This window comes from Nomascus leucogenys, chromosome 5, assembly GCF_006542625.1.
Source record: "Nomascus leucogenys isolate Asia chromosome 5, Asia_NLE_v1, whole genome shotgun sequence".
NCBI lineage: Eukaryota > Metazoa > Chordata > Mammalia > Primates > Hylobatidae > Nomascus > Nomascus leucogenys.
In genome coordinates this window covers 63940115-63961757 of record NC_044385.1, presented here as the reverse complement: position 1 = coordinate 63961757, position 21643 = coordinate 63940115, and the positions used below count along the sequence as shown (strand labels likewise).

Sequence of the window (21643 nt, the reverse complement as noted above, 5' to 3'; positions counted from 1 at the left end):
ACCTCAGCCTTCCAAAGTGCTGGGATTACAGGCGTAAGCCACCATTCCCTGCCAATTGTTGTTAATCTGTTGCTGTGGCTAATTAGAAATTAAACTTTATCGTAGGTATGTGTCTATGGGAAAAGACATAGTATCAAAAGTTTTAGGCATCCACTAGGAGCCTCAGAATATATCTCTCAAGGATAAGAGGTGGCACTGCCATATTAGTAGATTTCCTAATCTATTGAGCCATCCTTGTATTCCTAGAATAAACTATGCCAGATAATTATTTTTTCAAAAATGTGCATACATTCTGATGGCTAATACTTTATTTGGTACTTTTGCATTGATATTTGTAAGTAAGATTGGTCAGTAATGTCCTTTTTTGTGTGCATTCTTTAAGGTATCAGTGTTACATTTGCTTTATAAACATGTCCAGAGGAAAATTCATTTCCTCATATACTTAAAGCAGTAAAAATGAAAATAAATGAATTAAATAGTCCACTGAAAAACCTGGAAAAAGAAAAATAAACTGAAACAGAAGAAAGGAAATAAAGATAAAAGGATAAACTAATTAGGAATTTTAAAACAGTATTAACATTGTTCAGAATGTTGCCTCATTGAAAAATCAGGTCTTCAAAAACCAGGGAAAAAATACCCAATTGTTAATCAGGAAAAGAGGTTTAAAAACAGAAATACGTAAAATAAGGAATGACAAGGTAGATAGGAACATCAAAAGAACTTGACAAAAATCAGTCATAAGAACTAATTTATATAGCCCTATATAAAAATGTTGAACCTAGATTGAGTAATTTCCTGTGAAAATATAGTTTCACCAACTGGACTTCAGTGCAGACAAAATTAAGTGGACAAATTTCTATAGATGAACTAGACATAATTATTAAAGTACTACCCCCAACAAGGACCAGGCTCTGATGTTTTCATAGGGGAATTCTATCAAATTTAAACAAGAAAATCTCAGTGCTATTTAAACAATTCCAGAGCATAAAAAGGAAGGAAAGTAACTCATAAGTCTTTTAAACATTGTGGTAGAGTATATGTAACATAAAATTTGCAGTTTTAAGTATTTTTAAGTATATAAGTGAGTGGCATTAGTTACATTTACAATGTTGTGCCACTGTTGACTCTATTTCTGAAACTTTTGCATCATGCCGTACAAAAACTGACATTAGCCAGTAACTCCCATTTTTTTCTATCCCAGTCCTTGGTAACTTAGTACTTTCTGTCTCTATGAATTCGTATATTCTAGATATTCATGTAAGTGAAATTATATAATATTTATCTTTTTGCATCTGGGTTATTTTACCTGAAAGCTGAAACATAATGCTTTCAGTTTCATCCATAGTATAGCCATGATCAGAACATCATTACTTTTTATGGCTGAATAATATTCATTATATGTATATGCCACATTCTGTTTATTGATTTGTTGTCCCTATGATAGATGTTGCGTTGTTGCCACCTTTGACTATTGTGAATAATGCTGCAGTGAATATTGGTGTATAAATTTGATATAAGTATCCTGGTTTTCCATTCTTTTGAATGAGTGTGGATTTGCTCAGTCATAGGGTAATTCTCTGTTTTACCTTTTGAAGAATTGTCAAACTATTTTACACAACCGTACCATTTTATGTTCTCAACAGCAATGTACAAGGCTTCTGTTTTCTCTACATCTTTGCCTACACTTGTTATTTTCCATGTTTTAAGCTTTTGATTTTTCTTGTAGATATCTTAGTGTGTGTGCGGTGGTATCTTGTGATTTTGATTTGCATTTCCCTAATGACTAGTGACAATGAACAATTTTTCTTTTGTTGTTTTTTTTTTTTATTTTTGAGACAGAGTCTTGCTCTATTACCCAGGTTGGAGTGCAGGTGCACAATCTTGGCTCACTGCAACCTCTGCTTCCTGGGCTCAAGGGATCCTTCTGTCTCAGCCTCCTGAGTAGCTGGGACCACAGGCACGGGCCACTACACCTGGCGAATTTTTTGTATTTTTTGGAGACATAGGGTTTCATTCACCATGTTGTTCAGGCCTGGTCTTGAACTCCTAAGCTCAAGCCATCTGCCTGCCTTGGCCTCCCAAAGTGCTAGGATTACAGGTGTGAGCCACCGCACCTGGCCAATGAGCAATTTTTTCATTTGCTTGTTGGCCATTTGTGTATCATCTTTGGAGAAGTATCTATTCAAGGCCTGTCTCTGTTTTTGAATTGGGTTTTGTAGTTTAGTTCTTTTTTCTTGTTTTTTTTTTTGTTTGTTTGTTTGTTTGTTTGTTTTTGAGATGGAGTCTCCGTGTGTTGCCCAGGCTGGAGTGCAGCAGCGAGATCTTGGCTCACTGTAACCTCTGCCTCCTGGGTTCAAGCGATTCTCCTGCCTCAGCGTCCTGAGTAGCTGAGATTACAGGTGCGTGCCACCACACCTGGCTAATTTTTGTATTTTTAGTAGAGATGGGGTTTCACCATGTTGGTGAGGCTGGTCTCAAACTCCTGACCTCGTGATCTGCCCGCCTCGGCCTCCCCAAGTGCTGGGATGACAGGCGTGAGCCACTGCTCCCGGCCCTCTTTTATTTTTAGTTGATATGTAATACTTGTATATAGGTAGGGGGTACAGAGTGATGTTTTTATACATGTATAAAATGTGGAATGTTCAAATCAGGGTAATTAAGATAGCCATCACCCCAAAATTATTTTTTTATGTTGGGAACATTCAAAATTCTCTCTTTTAGCCTTTTGAATCTATCCAATAATAATTGTTAACTGTATTCATTCTATAGTGCTATGGAACAATAGAACTTACTCCTCCTATATAGCTATACTTTTGTATCCCTTTGTACTTTTGTTCTTGAGTTGAAGGAGTTCTTTATATCATGTACAGTTTGAGTATCCCTTATCTGAAATGCTTGGGACCCAAAGTGTTTCAGATTTTAGGTTTTTCAAATTTTAGAATATTTACATTATACTTACATTCAAACAATCCAAATCTGAAAAATCCAAAATACAAAATGCTTCAATGAGCATTTCCTTTGAGCGTCATGTTGGTAATTGAAAAGTTTTGGGTTTTAGGGCATTTCAGATTTTTTGTATTTGGGTTGCTCATTCTGTATATGTTTGGCAAATACTGTCTTCCATTATGTAGGTTTTTGTTTTACTTTCTCAATAATGTCCTTTGATGTGCAGAAGTTTTTATTTTTTTATTTTTATTTTTTTGGGGTGAAGGAGTCTTGCTCTGTCACCCAGGCTGGAGTGCAATGGCACGATCTTGGCTCACTGCAACCTCTGCCTCCTGGGTTTGAGTGATTCTCCTGCCTCAGCCTCCCGGGCAGCTGGGATTACAGGTGTGTGCCACCATGCCTAATTTTTGTATTTTTTTCTTTCTTGAGATGGAGTCTTGCTCTGTTGCTCAGGCTGGAGTGCGGTGGCACAGTCTCTGCTCACTGCAACCTCCACCTCCCGTGTTCAAGCAATTATCATGCCTCAGCCTCCCGAGTAGCTGGGATTACAGGCGCATGCCACCATGCCCAGCTAATTTTTTGTATTTTTAGTAGAAACGGGGTTTCACCTTGATGGCCAAGCTGGTTTCAAACTCCTGATGTCAAGTGAGCCACCTGCCTTGACCTCCCAAAGTGCTAGGATTACAGGCATGAGCCACAGCGCCTGGCCTAATATTTGTGTTTTTAGTAGAGATGGGGTTTCACCATGTTGGCCAGGCTGGTCTCGAATTCCTGACCTTCAGTGATCCTCCTGCCTTGGCCTCCCAAAGTACTGAAATTACAGGCGTGAGCCTCCGTGCCCGGTCTTTTTTTGAGATGGATCTCGGTCTGTAGCCCAGGCTGGAGTGCGGTAGTGTGATCTCAGCTCACTGCAGCCTCTGCCTCCTGGGTCCAAGCAATTTTTCTGCGTCAGCCTCCCAAGTAGCTAGGTCTATAGGCATAGGCCACCATGTCCAACTAATTTTTGTATTTTTTTAGTAGAGTCGGGGTTTCACCAGCTTGGCCAGGCTGATCTCAAACTCCTGACTTCAAGTGATCTGTCCTTCTCAGCCTCTCAAAGTGCTGGGATTACAGGTGTGAGCCACCATGCCCAGCTGGAAGTTTTAAATTTTGATTTACCCATTGTTTTCTTTTGGTCGTACTTTTGGTGTCATTTAAGAATCTGTTGCCAAATCCCAGGTCATGGTTTTTCTCTAGTTTCTTCTAAGAGTTTTATGAGTTTAGCTCTTAATTAGGTATTTGATCCATTTTAATTTACTTTTTGTTTATTATGTGAGGCAGGGGTCCAACTTCATTCTTTTGTACTGGAATTCCAGTTTTCCCACCACCACCTGTTGAAGGGATTATTCTTTCTCTATGGAATGGACTTATCACACTTGTCAAATACTAATTGCCCAGAGATCATTTCTATGTTCCACTGATCCACATGTGTGATCTTATGTATGTGCCACACTATTTTGATTACTGTATCTTTGTAGTAAGCTTTGAAATCAGGAAATGTGAGTTTTCCAACTTTGTTTTTTGTCAAGATTGTTGGAATATTCTGGATCCATTCTAATTTTATATGAATTTGAAGATTGGCTTTTCTATTTCTGCAGAAGAGTTTGTTGGAATTTTTATATAAATTGCATTGAATCTGTAGATTGCTTTGGGTAGTATTGACATCTTAGCAATAGTAAGTTATTCTGTCTGTGAAAATGGCATTTATTTATGAAGACATACCATTTATTTATGTCTTCTTTAATTTCTTTCAGCAGTCTTGTGGTTTTTAGTGTACAAGTCTTCACCTCCTTTGCTGCATTTATTCCTATTTATTCTTTTAATGCTATTTCCAGTGGATTTGCTTTGTTAATTTCCTTTTCAGATTGTACATTACTAGTGTACAGAAACACATCTGATTTTTGTACATTGATCATGTGCTGTGCAACTTTACTGAATGTTAGCTTTACTAGCTTTATGAGTTTCTTGGTATTTTTCTCTTTATGAGTTTCATGTCATCTGTGAATAGAGATAGTTTTACTTTTTTCCAGTTTGGATGCATTCTATTTCTTAACTAATGGTTGTGGCTATAACTTTCAATACTGTGTCAAATAGACGTGGTGAAAGTGGGCGTCCTTGTTGCTGATCTTAGAAGAAAATAATTCTTTTACCATTGAGTCTGATGTTAGAATGGGTTGTTCATATGTATGGCTTTTAGTATGTTGAAGTAGTTTCTTTGTATTACTTTTTTTATTCAGTTTTTTAAAATCATAAAAAGGTGTTGAATTTTTCAAATGCTTTTTCTACATCCTTTGAGATGATCATGTGGTCTTTATCTTTGCTCTTATTTATGTGATAATGTTACATGGATTGATTTCTTTATGTTGAACCACACTTTTATTGGGATAAATCCCTACTTGATTATGGTGCATAATCCTTTTAATATATTGAATTCAGTTTAGTAGTACTTTGTTGAGGATCTTTGCATCTATATTCTTGTGGGATACTGGTCTCTGATTTTCTTTCTTTTGATGTCTTCATCTGTCTTTGGAATGAGGGTAATGCTGGCCTCATAGAATGGGGTGGGTGAGACATCTTGTATCTTCTGATTTTTGGAAGCATGAGAATTGGTGTTAATTCTTTAAATATTTGGTAGAATTTACCTGTGAAGTCATCTGATCTTGGCCTTCTCTTTTTTGGGACTTTTTGTTTGTTTGCGAGTCAGAGTCTCGCTCTGTCGCCCAGGCTGGAGTGCAGTGGTGTGATCTTGGCTCACTGCAACCCCCGCCTCCCAGGTTCAAGCAATTCTCCTGCCTCAGCTTCCTGAGTAACTGGGACTACAGGCGCTTGCCACCACGCCCAGCTAATTTTTGAATTTTTAGTAGAGATGGGGTTTCACCATGTTGGCCAGAATGGTCTCGATCTCCTGACCTCATGATCCACCCACCTCAGCCTCCCAAAGTGTTGGGATTATAGGCGTGAGCCACTGCGCCCGGGCAGGACGTTTTTGATGACTGAGTCTCTTGTTACAGGTCTGTTCACATTTTCTATGTCTTCTTGTGTCAGTTTTGGTGGTTTGTGTGTTTTTAGGAATTCGTGTATTTCATCTAGGCTGTGTAATTTGTTGATGTACTATTGTTCATAGCATTTTCTTGTACTACTTTTTATTTCAGGAATGCCGGTAGTAATGTCTCCCATATTTTATTCTTTGTGTCTATTCTCTTGATATTTTAAAATGACCAACTTTTGGGTTTGTTTCTCTCACTTTTTCTGTTCTGTTTTATTTTTCCTTCTCTAATCTTTATTATTTCCTTTCTTCTGCTAGCTTTGGGTTTAGTGATCTCGTTGTTTTCCTCAAGGTGGTGAGAAGTTAGGTTATTTACTTGAGTGTTTTTTTTTTTTTTTTTCCGAGACAGAGTCTCACTCTGTTGCCCAGGCTGGAGTGCAGGGGCATGATCTTAGCTCACTGCACCCCCACCTGCCAGGTTCAAGCGATTATCCTGCATCTGCCACCTGAGTAGCTGGGATTACGGGCATGTGCCACCACACCTGGCTAATTTTTGTATTTTTAGTAGAGATGGGGTTTCACCGTGTTAGACTGGGCTTGAACTCCTGACCTCAGGTGATTTGCTCGCCTCAGCCTTCCAAAGTGCTGGGATTATAGGTTGAGCCACCATGCCTGGCCTTTTTTTTTTTTTTTTTTTTTTTTTTTTTTTTTTAACATAAGCATTTACAATTATAAATAAAATTTTCTCTGATTACTATTTAAGTTGCATCTCAGAACTTTTGGTATTCTTTTAGTTTTGTTTTCACTCATCTCTAAGTATTTAAAAATTTCCTGTGATTTCTTCTTTGAGCCATGTTTAAGAGTGTGTAGTTTAATATCCCCATATTTGTGAATTTTCTAAGTGTTCCTTCTATTACTGCTTTCTAGTTTTATTCCATCGCTCTGTGTGATTTCAATCTTCAAAAATTTATTGAGACTTTTTTGTGGCCTAACATAGTTCATTCTGTAAATTGCTCCATGTGCATTTGAGAAGAATGTTTATTCTACTGTTGTTGGCAAGAATACTCAATATATGTTTGTTATTAATAACTCTAGTTGGTTTATATTGTTGTTCAAGATCTGTCTTTACTTAGTTGAAATTCTGTCTAGATGGCCTGTCCGCTATTGTAAATGGTGTACTGATGTCTCCAACTATTATTGTACAATTATCTGCTTCTACCTCAGTTATTGTCTATTTCTCGTTTTACTTCTGTTAATTTTTTTAAGTGTATTTTGGGGGTTTTGATATTTGGTATGTGTATGTTTATATTTGTTATATCTTCTTGGTAAATAGACCCTTTGTTCAGTATGTATTCTTTTTCTGTCTCTTGTATCAGTTTTTCACATAAAGGCTCTTTTTGCCTTATATTAATATGGCAACCCCAACTCTCTTAGTTACTGTTTATTTGCGTGGAGTATCTTTTTCCATCCTTTTACTTTTGACCTGTTTGTATCTTTGGATAAATAAATCCTTATCAGTAATTACATTAAATGTACATGGATCAAATTATCCGGTCAAAAGGCAGAAATTGACAGAATAGGAAAAAATTATGCCTTTTGATTGGATAATTTGATCCATGTACATTTAACGTAATTACCAATAAGGAAGGATTTATTTCTGCCATTTTTCTATTTTTTTCGGTATATTCTATACCTTTTTTTGGTATCTCATTTCCTGCATTATGGCCTTTTTATGTTTAATTGATTGTAGTGCACTGTTTTGATTTCCTTCTCATTGTCTTTGTATTATTTTTAAATATATTCGTTGTGGTTACTGTGGGGGAGGCTTTACATATAACATCCTACAATTCAATCTAATGTGAATTTATAACAAGTTAATTAACTTTTAAAAATGCTGCTCCTATGTATCTGTTCCCTCTTTTTGTTATAAATTACATTTTTAAACATTGTATTCCCAGTAATATAGATTTATAATTTTGTGTGCATATTTGTCTTTAAAATCATGTAGGAGATAAAAAGTGGATTTATAAACCAAAAATACAATTATACTTGTTTTGTATTCTCCCATATATTTACTAAAGATTGGGTCAAATGTCCTCCTTCCATTTCAATAAAAAGCTTTGACTCCTTTTAGCATTTGTTTTGTAGGGTAGATTTAGTGGCAACAAACTCCCTCCACCTTTTATCTGTGTGTCTGTATTTTTCCTTCAGTTTTGGATGATAGTTTTGCTGGACATAGTATTCTTGTTTGAAAGCTTTTTTTTCTCCATTATTTTAAATGTTATTCCACTGCCTTTTGGCCTCCATGGTGGTTTTGTGAAATTGATGGTTAATCTTACTGAGAATTTCTTGTGCTGAACCCTTTCTGTCTTGCTTCTTTCAGTGTTTTCTTTGTCTTTTAACGGTTTGATTATAATGTGTCTTATTGTGTGTCTCTGAGTTTATCCTACATGTAATTTGTTGTGTTTATTAGATTTGTAGATTTGTGTCTGTTGAATATGGGAAGTTTTTAGCCATTAATTTTGCAGATAATCTTTCGCCCCTTTCTCTTCTTCTGAAACTCTCATAAAGTACATGTTGGTCTATTTGATCTTATTCCATGGGCCCCTTAGGCTTTTGCTTACTTTTCTTCATTCTTTCCTTTACTGCTCCTCAGATTCTGTGATGTCAGTCTTGGCCTCTTTGCTGCAAGTTGTTGGTAAAAGCTCTGACTTTCTTCTAGGTCAGACCACCTCAGTTAGGGTAGAGGTGGTTAAGGTGTTTAATTACCACCCCAGTGGGGTGGAAGTTCAAGTTTCCTACTTGGCCTTCTCTGACTTTACCATGGCTAGGGTGCTGGGGTGAGGCATCACATTGTAGCTGGGCCAGGGTGGAAGTCTAGGCTAATTGGCCTTTTCTTGTGTGAATGGGATTAGGGTCTGTGGAGTAGAGGAGCTGTTGTCTTACTGTTTCTCTAGGCTGCAGTTTCAACTGTATTTCCCCTACAGGTGTGTCATTTCTCTTGCCAGATTCAAGGTTTTTTCTTTGTCTTTGGTTTTCAGAAATTTGAATTTGGTGTATCTTGGTGTTTCTTTGGGTTTTATCCTTCCTAGTGTTTGCTAACCTTCTGTCGGTAGATTTATGTCTTTTGCCAAATTTGAGACATTTCAAACTGTAGTGTTTTTGGAGGACTTTTCTAACTCTGTCCTCTTTTTCCTTTCCCTTTGGGACTCCAGTGACATGAATGTTCCATTTTTTTTTTGTTGTTGTTGCAAGCCTACAGATCCCTAAGGCTCTGTTTTACTTTTCCCCTCACCCAGTCTGTTTTTCGGGTTGGGTACTTATTATTCTATCTTCCAGTTCACTGATACTTTCCATTTTATTCTTCTTTATATCTTCTGTTTCTTTTCTAGAAGTTTCTGTGTTTTCATTTGTTTTTTAAGTGCATGTGTATTGGTTATTGGAGCACTTTTATGATGACTGCTTTAAAATCTTTGTCAGGTATCTCCAATATCTCTGTAATTTTGGTGTTGGCATCTGTTGATTGTCCTTTTCTATTTAAATTATAGTTTTCCTGGTGTTTGGCATGATAAATGATTTTTTTATTTGAAACTTGAACATTTTGAGTACTGTGTTATTGCCAAGTAGAGTTAAAAGGTCAGCCTCTCTCCTTGGCCTCTCTACACCTGTGGAGGAGAAGCAGCTTCTTGTTATTGCTGAGTGGATATGGGAGTTCTGACTCCTTTCTGGACATTAGCTGATACCACCCTGACTAGAGGAGTAGGAGTTCCTTATACTGTTCCCCACATAACCTCTACTGACACCACATGATTTTACTCCAGTGGATAGAGAAAATGTTCTTTGTACTATTATTAAATAAAAATTATTTAAAATAGTGTTTATTCTTTAAAATTACTTGCATGTTTTATACTTACATACTATATGTTCATAATTCATTAGTTAAATAAATAGGTGGGAGTCCATACCTTACTGTTTTACTGATAAAGAGACCCAATTGGATGTGTTTAGAGACAACTACATGAGATGCTATAGTGAATGTCTTCTTTTTCTGCAGCCTGGGAACTAAAATTGTATCATAATCCTTCCTTACTTTCCCCTCACCCCCTTTGACCTTTGTCTGTAACATTTAACTTAGCTGCCTTTTGTTGTTTATATGTGCTCTCATTGCTCAATTAGTTTCTGAAGTGTATTGATACACTTAGTTAATAATCTAGATCCTGGCAATGGAGACTGTATAACGCTTGTCCCATGCCTTTCAGTAGTTTTCCTTTTCTAGCATAGTATTTTGACTTTCATGGAAAGCAGGAAGCATGTCTTTTAAAACTTTTGTGCAAGGAGTAAGGATATGTATTCGTATTACATGCTGGAAGCTGTTATATGTGCTTTCAAAAGAATTTCTCAAACATGCCAGACACGGTGGCTCACGACTATAATTGCAGCACTTTGGGAGGCCGAGGTGGGTGGATCACTTGAGGTCAGGAGTTCGAGACCAGCCTGGCCAACATGGTGAAACTCTGTCTCTACTAAAAATACAAAAACTAGCCAGGCGTGGTGGCAGGTGCCTGTAATCCCAGCTACTCAGGAGGTTGAGGTGGGAGAATCGCTTGAACCCAGGAGTCGGAGGTTGCAGTGGGCCGAAATCATGCCACTGCAATTCAGCGTGGGTGACAGAGCAAAAACTCCATCTCAAAAAAAAAAAAAAAAAAAGAATTTCTTAATCCATTTTGCATATGGTGGAAATTGTAGCTGTGTAATCTCCAAATGACTTAACTTAGAAAGCTTTGAGTTTCATTATAAGTGTTAAATAGGTTTTAAAGAGAGAACACTCCAAATTAGAAGTGATTTTACTCAGAAATTAGAGCTGAGTCAGATCTAAGTGTCTATCTTTAATTCCTTAGCCCATTATTACTGTTTTATCATTATACCATTTTTTCTAAGATAAAATTATTTGATAATTCTTTAAGTTGGGCAACAGTAGTGGGGACAGGACAGGCAGACATTTTTAAAAGTTGGAATGAGTTTGTAAGTCACAAAATATAATTGAGAAGCAACTTTTACATAATGCTTATTTACCTTTCAATCTAGCAGCTATTCTTTATGTGTGTTTATAAAGTCTTTTAAAATCTTTTTTTAGGTAGGTAGCCATCCAAGCTTCCTGAAGGAGGTTCGAGATCACATGCAGGACTCTTTCTTAATGCAGCCTGAGGTAAGCAGGAATGTAAATGGAGTTCAAGGCCTTAACATTTTCGAGCACTGCTACTACTGTCATTAATATGTATCTGAAAAATCTTGTCCAATTTGAAATATATTAAAATTTCCAAACTTAAATTGTATCAAATGATGAATGTTTTCTTTATCTCCAAGACATAGATAGATTTCTAATTTCACTAGTTTTACATGTATTTTCTTGTGATACGCTCATTTGTCTTTAGATATTTATGTTCTTAGGAAATTATTTTCAGATATAATTTTTTTAGTGCACAATACCTTGTACACAGTAGGCATTTAATAATGGAATATAAAAATCTTCTCTTTTGTGCCTACCTGAAAAGTTAAAAAAAAAAAAAACCTTTCTTTCAAAAAAATTTCTAAGTCTGTATTTCTGTTAATCTAGATAAATGAATTAGTAATGAGTAATAAGTGTTTAAAATTAGGAAGACTTTTAACTGTAGTACAGTTATCAAGATAATGAAATTTACATCAGTAAGCTATTATTATCAGGTTAGTCAATAGAGCGTATTCAAATTTTGTCCATTAATGTCCCTTACAACAAATGAAAAACAATTATTTCTTGTCTAGAATCCAATACAGGATCACAGGCCATTATTTCTTTTCTTTTCTTTTCTTTTTTTGAGACAGGGTTTCGCTCTTGTTGCCCAGGCTGGAGTGCAATGGCACGATCTCAGCTCACCACATCCTCCGCCCCCTGGGTTCAAGCGATTCTCCTGCCTCAGCCTCCCAAGTAGCTGGGATTACAGTCATGCACCACCACATCCGGCTAATTTTGTATTTTTTTTAGTAGAGACAGGGTTTCTCCATGTCGGTCAGGCTAGTCCCGAACTCCTGACCTCAGGTGATCCGCCTGCCTCGGCCTCCCAAGCCCTGGCATTACAGGCGTGAGCCACCGCGCCTGGCCCATTATTTCTTTAAATATATTTTTTAGGCCTTTTCCCAACTCTCTTCTTCTGAGACCCCAATTCCAGATAATTCCTGCCACTTTCTCACAGTCACTGAGGCTTTTTGTTTTTTTTTCTTTTTTTGGTATTGTTTTGTATTGTTTTTGTATTGTTTTGTATTTGTTTTGCATGTTGTTTGTATTTGTATTGTTTTTCCCTAGTCTTTTTTTCCTTCTGTACTCCATTTTGGAAAGTTTCTATCTTTCCAAAGTTGCTGATCTTTTAAAATCACCTGTGAATACCATGCAGCATATTTTTTCAGATGCTATGTTTTTCATCTCTAAAAGTTCCATTTGGGTCTCTTTTGTATCTTCGATTTCCTGCCTAATTATGTTCATGTTTTCCTCCACTAATATTTTAATATATTAGTGTATTTATAATAGTTCTTTTAACATCTTTGCCTACTTTCTTTTTTTTTTTTCTTTTCTTTTTTTTTTTTGAGATGGATCCTTGCTCTGTCGCCCAGGCTGGAGTGCAGTGCCGCTCTCTCTGCTCACTGCAAGCTCTGCCTCCCGGGTTTATGCCATTCTCCTGCCTCAGCCTCCCTAGTAGCTGGGACTACAGGTGCCTGCCACCATGCCTGGCTAATTTTTTGTATTTTTAGTAGAGATAGGGTTTCACCGTGTTAGCCAGGATGGTCTCAATCTCCTGACCTCGTGATCTGCCTGCCTTGGCCTCCCAAAGTGCTGGGATTAGACGTGTGAGCCACCATGCCCAGCCTTACTGTTTTCATATCTGCCATTTCTAGATCTGTTTCTATAGTTTGATTTTTTTTTTCTTCTTCTTCTGGGTAATGAGTCATGTTTTCCTGCTTTTTTTTTTTTTTAACAAAATGCCTGTCATTTTTAAATTTGATTCAGAATATTGTGAATTTTACATTTTTGGTTGCTGGATTTTGTTGTATTATTTTAAATGTTTTGTTGGACTTTGTTCTGGCATGCTGTCAAATTAACCTCGAATTATTTGGATCCTTTTGAGGCTTGCTTTTAAGTTTTTGAAAAGACTTTGGTAGAGCAAACTTTAGTCTGGGGCTATTTATTCATACTACCGTGGTGATACCTGGAGAGATCTGAATCTTCCCCCATATTACAAGGTCATCCCACTCTTGAACAGGTAGCAATACAGAGTACTCCTGGCTGTGTGTGTTCTTTGGGAATTGTTGGCCTAATGCTTTCTTGTGGTTCTGGGTTTCTTTCTCTGGCCACAGGTGCTTTCTTCTCACAAATGCACAGATCAGTTTTCCGCCAAAATATGTCTATAGATGTATTTTTAAGATCAGAGCTTTTTTGTGCAGCTCCATCATCTTCAGTACTCTGTTTCCCAAATTCTAGCTGCCTTGAAAGTCTTGTGTTTCCTCAACTCAGTGAAACTAGTAAGTAGGCTCTGTTAACCTCCCGTTCCCCCAGCTACTTCTAGGCCTCAAGTTTTGGTAGCCACAGGACTCACTTGATTTGTTTCCCTTTTGTTAGGTATACAGTTCTGTGCTACCTTTGGAGTAGAGTTTGAAAACCATTGTTTTTTTGTTGTGTGTGTCTAATTTTCTAGTTGTTAAAGGTGAGTGGGAGGTTTAAATCTAGTTTCTGTTAGTTGGGAGTGGAAGTTACCTCTGCTTTAATCTAAGTAATTCCCTAGTTTTTGTTTGTCTTTAATGACTTGACATTTTGAATACCACTTTGGAGAGCATCCCTCAATTTGTGTTTGTTTAATAGTTCCTCAAGATTAGATTGAGGTAATGCATTTTTGGCATGAATACCTCATAAGCGATGTTGTGTCCGTCTTCATGCACATCAGGAAGCACATGATGTCTGTGTGTTCCATTATTGTGTGTTAACTTGTTTAAGGGGATGTCTGTCAGGTTTCTCCAGGGTAAAGTTGCTATTTTTCCCTCTGTATCTGTTTAAGTTAAGCAAACTTTTCACCCACTATTTTTAGCATTTGTTGTCAATTAGAAAAAAATCCTTAAATCACAAAGTTAGAATATGTCTGTTAAAAGAAAAATTGTAAATTATACAGTAATAGAGAAAAGTAAAACATGATGGTATATAAATTTTTAAACCCTTTTTTCTCTGCACAGACAAATCTTGTAATATGAAGAGATGATTTCCAGGTTTTATGGAATAAATGAATTGTAATTTTTACTTGAAATTATCTTATTTAGTATAATAAATATTACAATATTATGTCATTGTTTGAGTTTTATTGCCACTTCTTCTAATCAAGGTTCTTCACTATTTCAGTGCTTTGGACTCCTTTGGTAATAAGGACAGATTCATTCTCAGAATGTTATTAAATGCATAAAATACCTATGATTACAAAGACAACCAATTATATCAAAATATAGTTAACAAAATATTTTTTAAATTTTTGAAATGTGCTGCTTTATTTTAATGTATTTGGGAATAAAATACAGTGGTTAATAACTACAATTTTGAAGTAAAGTTGAATGTAATTGATATATTAAGGGATACTAAGAGTGATATAAAAATTGGGAATTTTTATTTTTGACAGTCATAGGCCCTATTAAACTAATGAAGTAAGTTTGTTGCCTCCAATCAGAGTGAAAGAGAATGTTAAATTTCAGTTAGAGGTTAGTAAATATAAAGGTAAATTTTTTACTGTATGATGTCACGGACTAAAGTTCATATTGTATTTGAATGTGGCTAGGAAAGTAGATAATATGCAGCCTGTATCTTGGGGCCCCATTTCCTAAATTAGATTTGCAGCAACAGGTACCTCAAGCCATTCTTTCTTGATTACCTTCCCATGTGGTCTACTTGATTGGTCCAAATGTACCAAATGAAATATATTTCCTACATGTAGAAGGAAAATTTGGGAGAAGTTGTAAAATCGTGACAGTTTTGATATTCATGTGAAATTGGTTAAAATTAAAATATAAGGTACATCTTTTAAATGAGTAGACTGAAAATGAGCTAATTTGTCATAAACTTACCCATATCTACCTTTTACCTTATCCATATCTTGTTTCACTTGGTTCTATCTCATTCTTTTTTACTGAAGTTATATGTAGGCTTATTTTTCCCCATGCCCAAAAAGGGAATATTTTAATTCTGAATTTATTCCACAAAGCTTTGTTCCTTTACATCACTAAATGTGTGTTTATAGGATGCAGATAAATTTGTATGAAATTTAAATATGGTTATTTTGATTGCTTTCATATGAAGCTGAGTAAACATGGCATAAAATTGTATTTCTCTTTTGGCTAATGTTCTTTCATTAATTGGTTCTTTGAGGCAGCGTTAGCTGTGAAAGTGGCAGTATTGAAATATTCTCAGTGATTCTGTCATTCTGATAGTACTTTCTCATATTCTTTTTCTTTTCTTTTTATTTTATTTTATTTTATTTTTTTTGGAGACAGTCTCACTCTGTTGCCCAGGCTGGAGTGTAGTGGCGCGATCTTGGTTCACTGCAGCCTCTGCCTCCCGGGTTCAAGTGATTCTTCTGTCTCAGCCTCTCGAATAGCTGGGACTACAGGCATGCACCATCATGCCTGGCTAACTTTTGTATTTTTAGGAGAGATGGGGTTTTGCCATGTTGGCCAGGCTAGTCTCAAACTCCCAACCTCGTGATCTGCCCACCTCAGCCTCCCAAAGTGCTGGGATTACAGGTGTGAGCCACTGCACCCGGCCTTCATTCTCTTTAGATAAAATTATTTGTCTGTGTGAAACAGTTGCCTAACTCCATGTTTACTTGATATCTTAAAACTGTTACCAATTATTTAATCATTCTGCCAATAAAATCAGTGTTGGGATCACAAATCCAAGGGATAGACTCACTCGGTCAGTTTGAAGAATGTTTCAAATAGAAATCAAATCCATGATTTGATTAGATGGTGGAACTTAATTTATATTAGTAAAAGAATTTCTTATAGGTGCTGATACATGGAGGCCTTCTACAGACACGTAGTGGGAGCTGGTTTTTCTGTCTTGCAAACTTGCAACATAGTGGCAGTTGTCCCGAATATTTTATAGCATTACTAATTTGTACTGTAGTTTCAAGTTTTGAGCATTTTATATTCTGTTTCATTGATTTGCTTTGTTTTTGCCCCTTTTCCAGTATAGAAATTTAAGTCATCAAATAGACCTGAGGAAACAAAAAAAAAAACAGAGCATTCTCCTCTATTATACTTACACATCATAATAAGATATAATATGATTGCAGCCATTTTTATTTTTTCCTTGTCACCATTCTTTTGCAGTTGACAAATATTTTTGAAGGAGGACCTATCATTATAGAATGAGTTGATTTCCACTTTGAAAAGCAAAATTTCGGGCTTCCTTTAGTTGATATTTCAGTAAATGAGGAAGTAGGCAGCATAAGTGGTTTTAATAAGATGATAATGAATATGCATTCCTGGCACATAAACAGCTGTGTGTTCTTATACTTTTTCTATTCGTTTCAAGCTGGAAGACCTTTTTCTTGATGTTGATTGTATTTTTTTTGTTTATTTTTACCTTCCATTTATTACTTTCATTTTCTGAAACCCTGTGGTATTTGTGACATTTTTCCATGCAGTGTATTCATTTCAGTTGTTATTTTTGGCCTGATTGTTATCTAGAACACCTATTATTTATGCTATCCGTGGAACATTTCGAAGCCTTCTTATATTTTCATATTGTATAGATGCTCGTGGGTATGAAGACGGATTTAATTGCAACATCAGGTGGAAAAAGGATGCAATTATTTTGCAACATGATTTGTGATATTTGATTTAACTTGATTATGACAGAGTTCTGCACCCACTCAGAAAGAGGATCAAAACAAGTTGCACTTGAAGGCTAGCCTTTCGTTTTTATTTCTACCTTTTTTTTCTTTTTGTGGAAGATGGGGTCTTGCTGTGTTGCCCAGGCTGTTCTTGAACTCCTGGGCTCAATCAGTTCTCTACAAAAAAAATACACCCCCACCAGAAAAAAATAGCCAGGCGATTGCTTGAACCTAGGCTGGTCTCAAACTCCTGGACTCAAGCAATCCACCTCCCTAGGCTTCCCAGTGTGCTGGGATTACAGGTGTGAGCCACACCCTGCCCTCATATTCTTTATCTCCTTTTGTTGTTGTTGGCGGCACATACAGTCATGCATTGCTTAATGACAAGAATACATTCTGAAAAATGCATCGTTAGACAAGTTTGTTTTGTGAACATCACAGAGTGTACTCAAACAAACCTAAATGGCATATAGCCTATTGCTGCTAGGCTACAAGCCTGCACAACATGTTACTGTAATGAATACTGCAGGCAGTTGTAACACAATGGTAAGTATTTGTGTATCTACATATATCTAAACATAGAAAAGGTACAGTAGAAATATGGCATTACAATCATTGAGTGAAACATCGTTATTTGGCACATTACTGTATTCACTTTTGGCAGGAGGATTAACTTTATTAGTATCTATTGATGAATTATTTACTTCATTTTATAGCCAGAAGTCATTTTGAGTGTGGTTTAAATTTTTTTAATTCAAAAAATTTTTTATATTTTATTGTGGTTTGATGAGATTTCAAATGTAGTAGATAGGTGATAAATCATTTTTAAGAGAAGTTCCAAAAGTGCTTGGAACAATAGCAGCTCAGTGGGAAAAGGATTTAAAATCTTCAAATTCATTCTTCACCATACTTTTTATTATTAAGGCTTATATTTCATAGCTCCATTTAATTTATTTTGTCAAATGACAAAGAAGTATGTCCTCATTGTAAACAAAAAGCACTGTGCCTTTCCTGAATTTTTCAGGTTTTACTTAACTCTATGTAGGGATTTTGTTAAACTAAATATAATAGAGAGAAAAACATTCTATTTTTGAAGGCGACTTAGCTGATGATCATTGCTTTGTTTGGACCTTAACAGTTGTTGCATAGTTAATAGTTTGTATGTAGATGAATACTCATGGCTCTAAACCTGTTTAGAGATTAACAGGATTGTTTTGCAGAGACAAAAAGTGTAATGAAAAATTGGTAATTCTTTTCTAGTTAAGTTGTAGTCTTAAAAATTATCTTTTTACGTTTCAAATTTTAGAAATACGGAAAACTGACAACTTGTACTGGTTGCCGAACACAGTGCAGGTTTTTTGATATGACTCAGTGTATAGGTCCTAATGGATATATGGAGCCATATTGTTCAACTGCTTGTATGAACAGTCACAAGACAAAATATGCAAAATCACAAAGTAAGTTTCACATATTTGGACAGTTAAAAAAACTTTACAATGTAATTACTTTTTGCATAAATACTCTTATTTAATGTTTTTATGCTTGTTTTTAACAGCTTTTTATTTTATATTAATCTTTTTGAAAACTTCTAATTATTTTGATTATTTTGTACTACTTTTTTAGTTCTCTTCATATCTATGTTCTTAACTAAAATTGTTACTCCATCTAAAAAATTACCCAAAACTGAGTTTTTTCTCTGTATCTATGTATGTTTTAGTGGCATAATATGAGAGTCCGTTATGACAATATTTTAAAGGTGCACATAATCTTCAGTATTGAAGGTGCAAATAATAATAGTTTATTTTTTAACAGAAACTTCTATAATCTTAGCAGTTAAGATAAAAAAAGCTTTTTTATTACTTTATTAACAAATCAGATATGTACCTTTTCTTTCCTAGGTTTGGGAATTATTTGCCATTTTTGTAAGCGAAACTCCTTACCTCAGTACCAAGCCACAATGCCTGATGGAAAACTGTATAACTTTTGCAATTCCAGTTGTGTGGCTAAATTTCAGGTTTGTTGTTTATTTTGCATAACCCATGCCCCCAATAAAATACACATAGAAAATAATCAGTGTAATATAATATGCTTTATTTTATCTTAATTTTTATGTAGCTTGTTGAGGGTCAAATTGGAAGGTGGATATCCTAGTCACAGAGTATATGGCTGTACCAGTTTTCTATTTTAGCCTGGATAGTCTAATTGAAATTATAATTATTACTCTGATACAGATTTTGAAGGAAAAGAAATTTTAATATAGTTTAGTTCAGTGCTGATGTGTAGTTTTTTCTTATTAGATGGTTTGAATAAAATGTGAACCGTAAGGGGAACTCTTATGTGACAAATGAATGGAGGACCTAGATGTATTTAGCCTGGAAGTGATAAGAATACATGCTTTCTTCATATGTTAGAAATGGACCATGTAAAGAGGGAATTAGATTTTTTGCACTAGGCCTTAATTTAATACAAGATCAGTTTTAGGGAGACATTTTTCATCTTGGTAAATGTAAAGAAAGACTTTCTGACATAGTTCTTCAAATTTGGAGTATGGATAGTCTCAGAAGATAGATTCTGGGAAGCGTTCAAACTTAAACTGGTTGACCACTAGGAAGGAATAGTTTAGAGGGAATTCAAGCATTAGTTAGGTGATACGATTAGGTTTACCTGTTGTGTGTGAAAATTTCAGGGTATTACCCAAAGGTTCAAACCCGTGCATAAAGCCATGCTTCATGAGTTAATTCATCCAACAGTTCTGCTTTGTTCCAGGTACTGTGCTCTATGTTAATTTATTTAAACTGAAAATATAGTTTCTTAAGTATAATAGTTACTATATCACTTATTAGTATTTAAATTGAGGTGTTTTTGAATTCAAGTGAATGTCAGTTTTTGTTAATAGTAATATTCTCACTAAGCTTAGGTGATAAACCACATTTAAGACTTAACTTGTTATTTTAGAAGTTGGGATCATGGCCATTGATACATCTTTACAGTGGTAGATACTGCTTTTGACTTGTTGGCTTTTCTTAAACTAGAAATAAGGAATAATTATTAATTAGAAGAGAGGAAGACAGTGTCTATAGCATGCTACTTGTCAGATCTTGAACTTTGTTTTTTGATATTGTTGGATAAACTAAACTGATAATTGAAAATGTTGTAACTACCCTTTGCATTTAATTGAAACTTGTATCACCCATGATTTGATAAGATCCTCTGTATATGTACATTGTATATTTTAAGATAATACAGTTACCCCTCGATATCCATGGGCAAGTGGTACCAGGACCTCCTGCAGATATAAAATTCCAGGGATGCCCAAATCCCTTATATAATATGGCATAGTATTTGCATACAACCTACAATGCAAGTCTTCCCGTGTACTTTAAATCACCTCTAGATTACCCTTAATATCTAATGCCATGTAAATGCTATGTAAAGAGTTGTTATACTGTATTGTTTAGGGAATAATGACAAGAAGAAAATGACTGTACATGTCCATACAGATGCAATCATCTTTTTTTTTTTTTTTTTAAATTTTTGATCCTCTGTTGGTTAAATCCATGGATATGTAGGACCGACTGTACTCAATTTAGGCTCTTATTTTGAGGAATACATCCAGATAGGCCTACAGGCAGCCTCATCACTCTGCATATAAATAATACAAAATTGACGGAAAAGCAACATTTTTCCTTTTATCATAAAGCAAACCATATATTTTGAACTTTATATCTTCATTAGATGTTTTTCCTTTTAAAAGTAAGATAATAGGATAGTATTCCCTCTTAGTCCATTGAGACTACTGTTACAGAATACCTTAGACTGGTAGCTTATAAATAGAAGCTTGTTTCACATAGTCTGGAGGTTAGTAAGACTGGCAATTTGTTGTCCATTGAAGGTCTGTTCCTCATAGATAGTACCTTCTTGCTGTGTCCTCACATGGTGAAAGTAGCAAACGAGCTCCCTCAGGCTTCTGTTACAATAGTACTGACTGATTAGATCACGAGGGTGGAGCTCTAATGGTCTGATCACCTTTTCAAAGCCTCTACCTCTTCTAATACTGTCACCTTGGGGTTTAGGATTTCACCCTATGAATTTGTGGGGGAACACCAACATTCAGACTGTAGCATATTCCATTTGTTTTGAAAGACTGGTTAACTTTAATGGGGCTCAAATTTTTTGGAAACGCTAAGGGTAATGTTGGCTTTTATTTTTTAAATTTATTCATCTGATAGTCTCAAATCTGTATATTTTATTTTTCACAAACTTAGTGTTGTACAGTGTATGCAGAAGTTTAAAAAATGGTAGTTTTTTTCCTCCTTCCACTGTACATTGAATAGCTAATTTTTATTAACCATTTCATGCATTAAGATTATATGTAGTGTATGAGTAATATGGTTAAAAAGAATGATAATTAAAACCAGTGTCCTCACCATTCAGATTAGGAATTAGAAAAAAATCTGTCAATGTCCATGTATGCTTATATTGTGTCTTATTCCGTAAATTTTTTTTTGTTTTTTGGAGACAGAATCTCACTCTGTCGCCCAGGCTAGGGTGCAGTGGCATGATCTTGGCTCGCTGCAACCTCTGCCTCCTGGGTTCAAGTGATTCTACCTCAGCCTCCCAAGTAGCTGGGATTATAGGCACCTGCCACCATGCCTAGCTAATTTTTGTATTTTTAGTAGAGACGGACTTTCGCCATATTGGCCAGGCTAATCTCGAACTCCTGACTTCCAGCAATCCTCCTGCCTCTGCCTCCCAGAGTACTGGGATTACAGGT

At 35.7% G+C, this 21643-nt stretch overlaps 1 protein-coding gene across 5 annotated transcripts in view; it reads left to right on the top strand.

Moving 5' to 3' along the window:
* Positions 1 to 21643, top strand: part of ZMYM2 (zinc finger MYM-type containing 2) — a 134349-nt gene that overhangs the window by 50326 nt on the left and 62380 nt on the right. For all 5 annotated transcript variants that reach the window (XM_030813277.1, XM_030813280.1, XM_030813278.1 and 2 more), the window contains 3 exons: positions 11106 to 11177; positions 18176 to 18326; positions 18768 to 18883. In XM_030813277.1, the coding sequence (XP_030669137.1) occupies positions 11106 to 11177; positions 18176 to 18326; positions 18768 to 18883 (339 nt within the window). The remainder of the gene's footprint in view (positions 1 to 11105; positions 11178 to 18175; positions 18327 to 18767; positions 18884 to 21643) is intronic.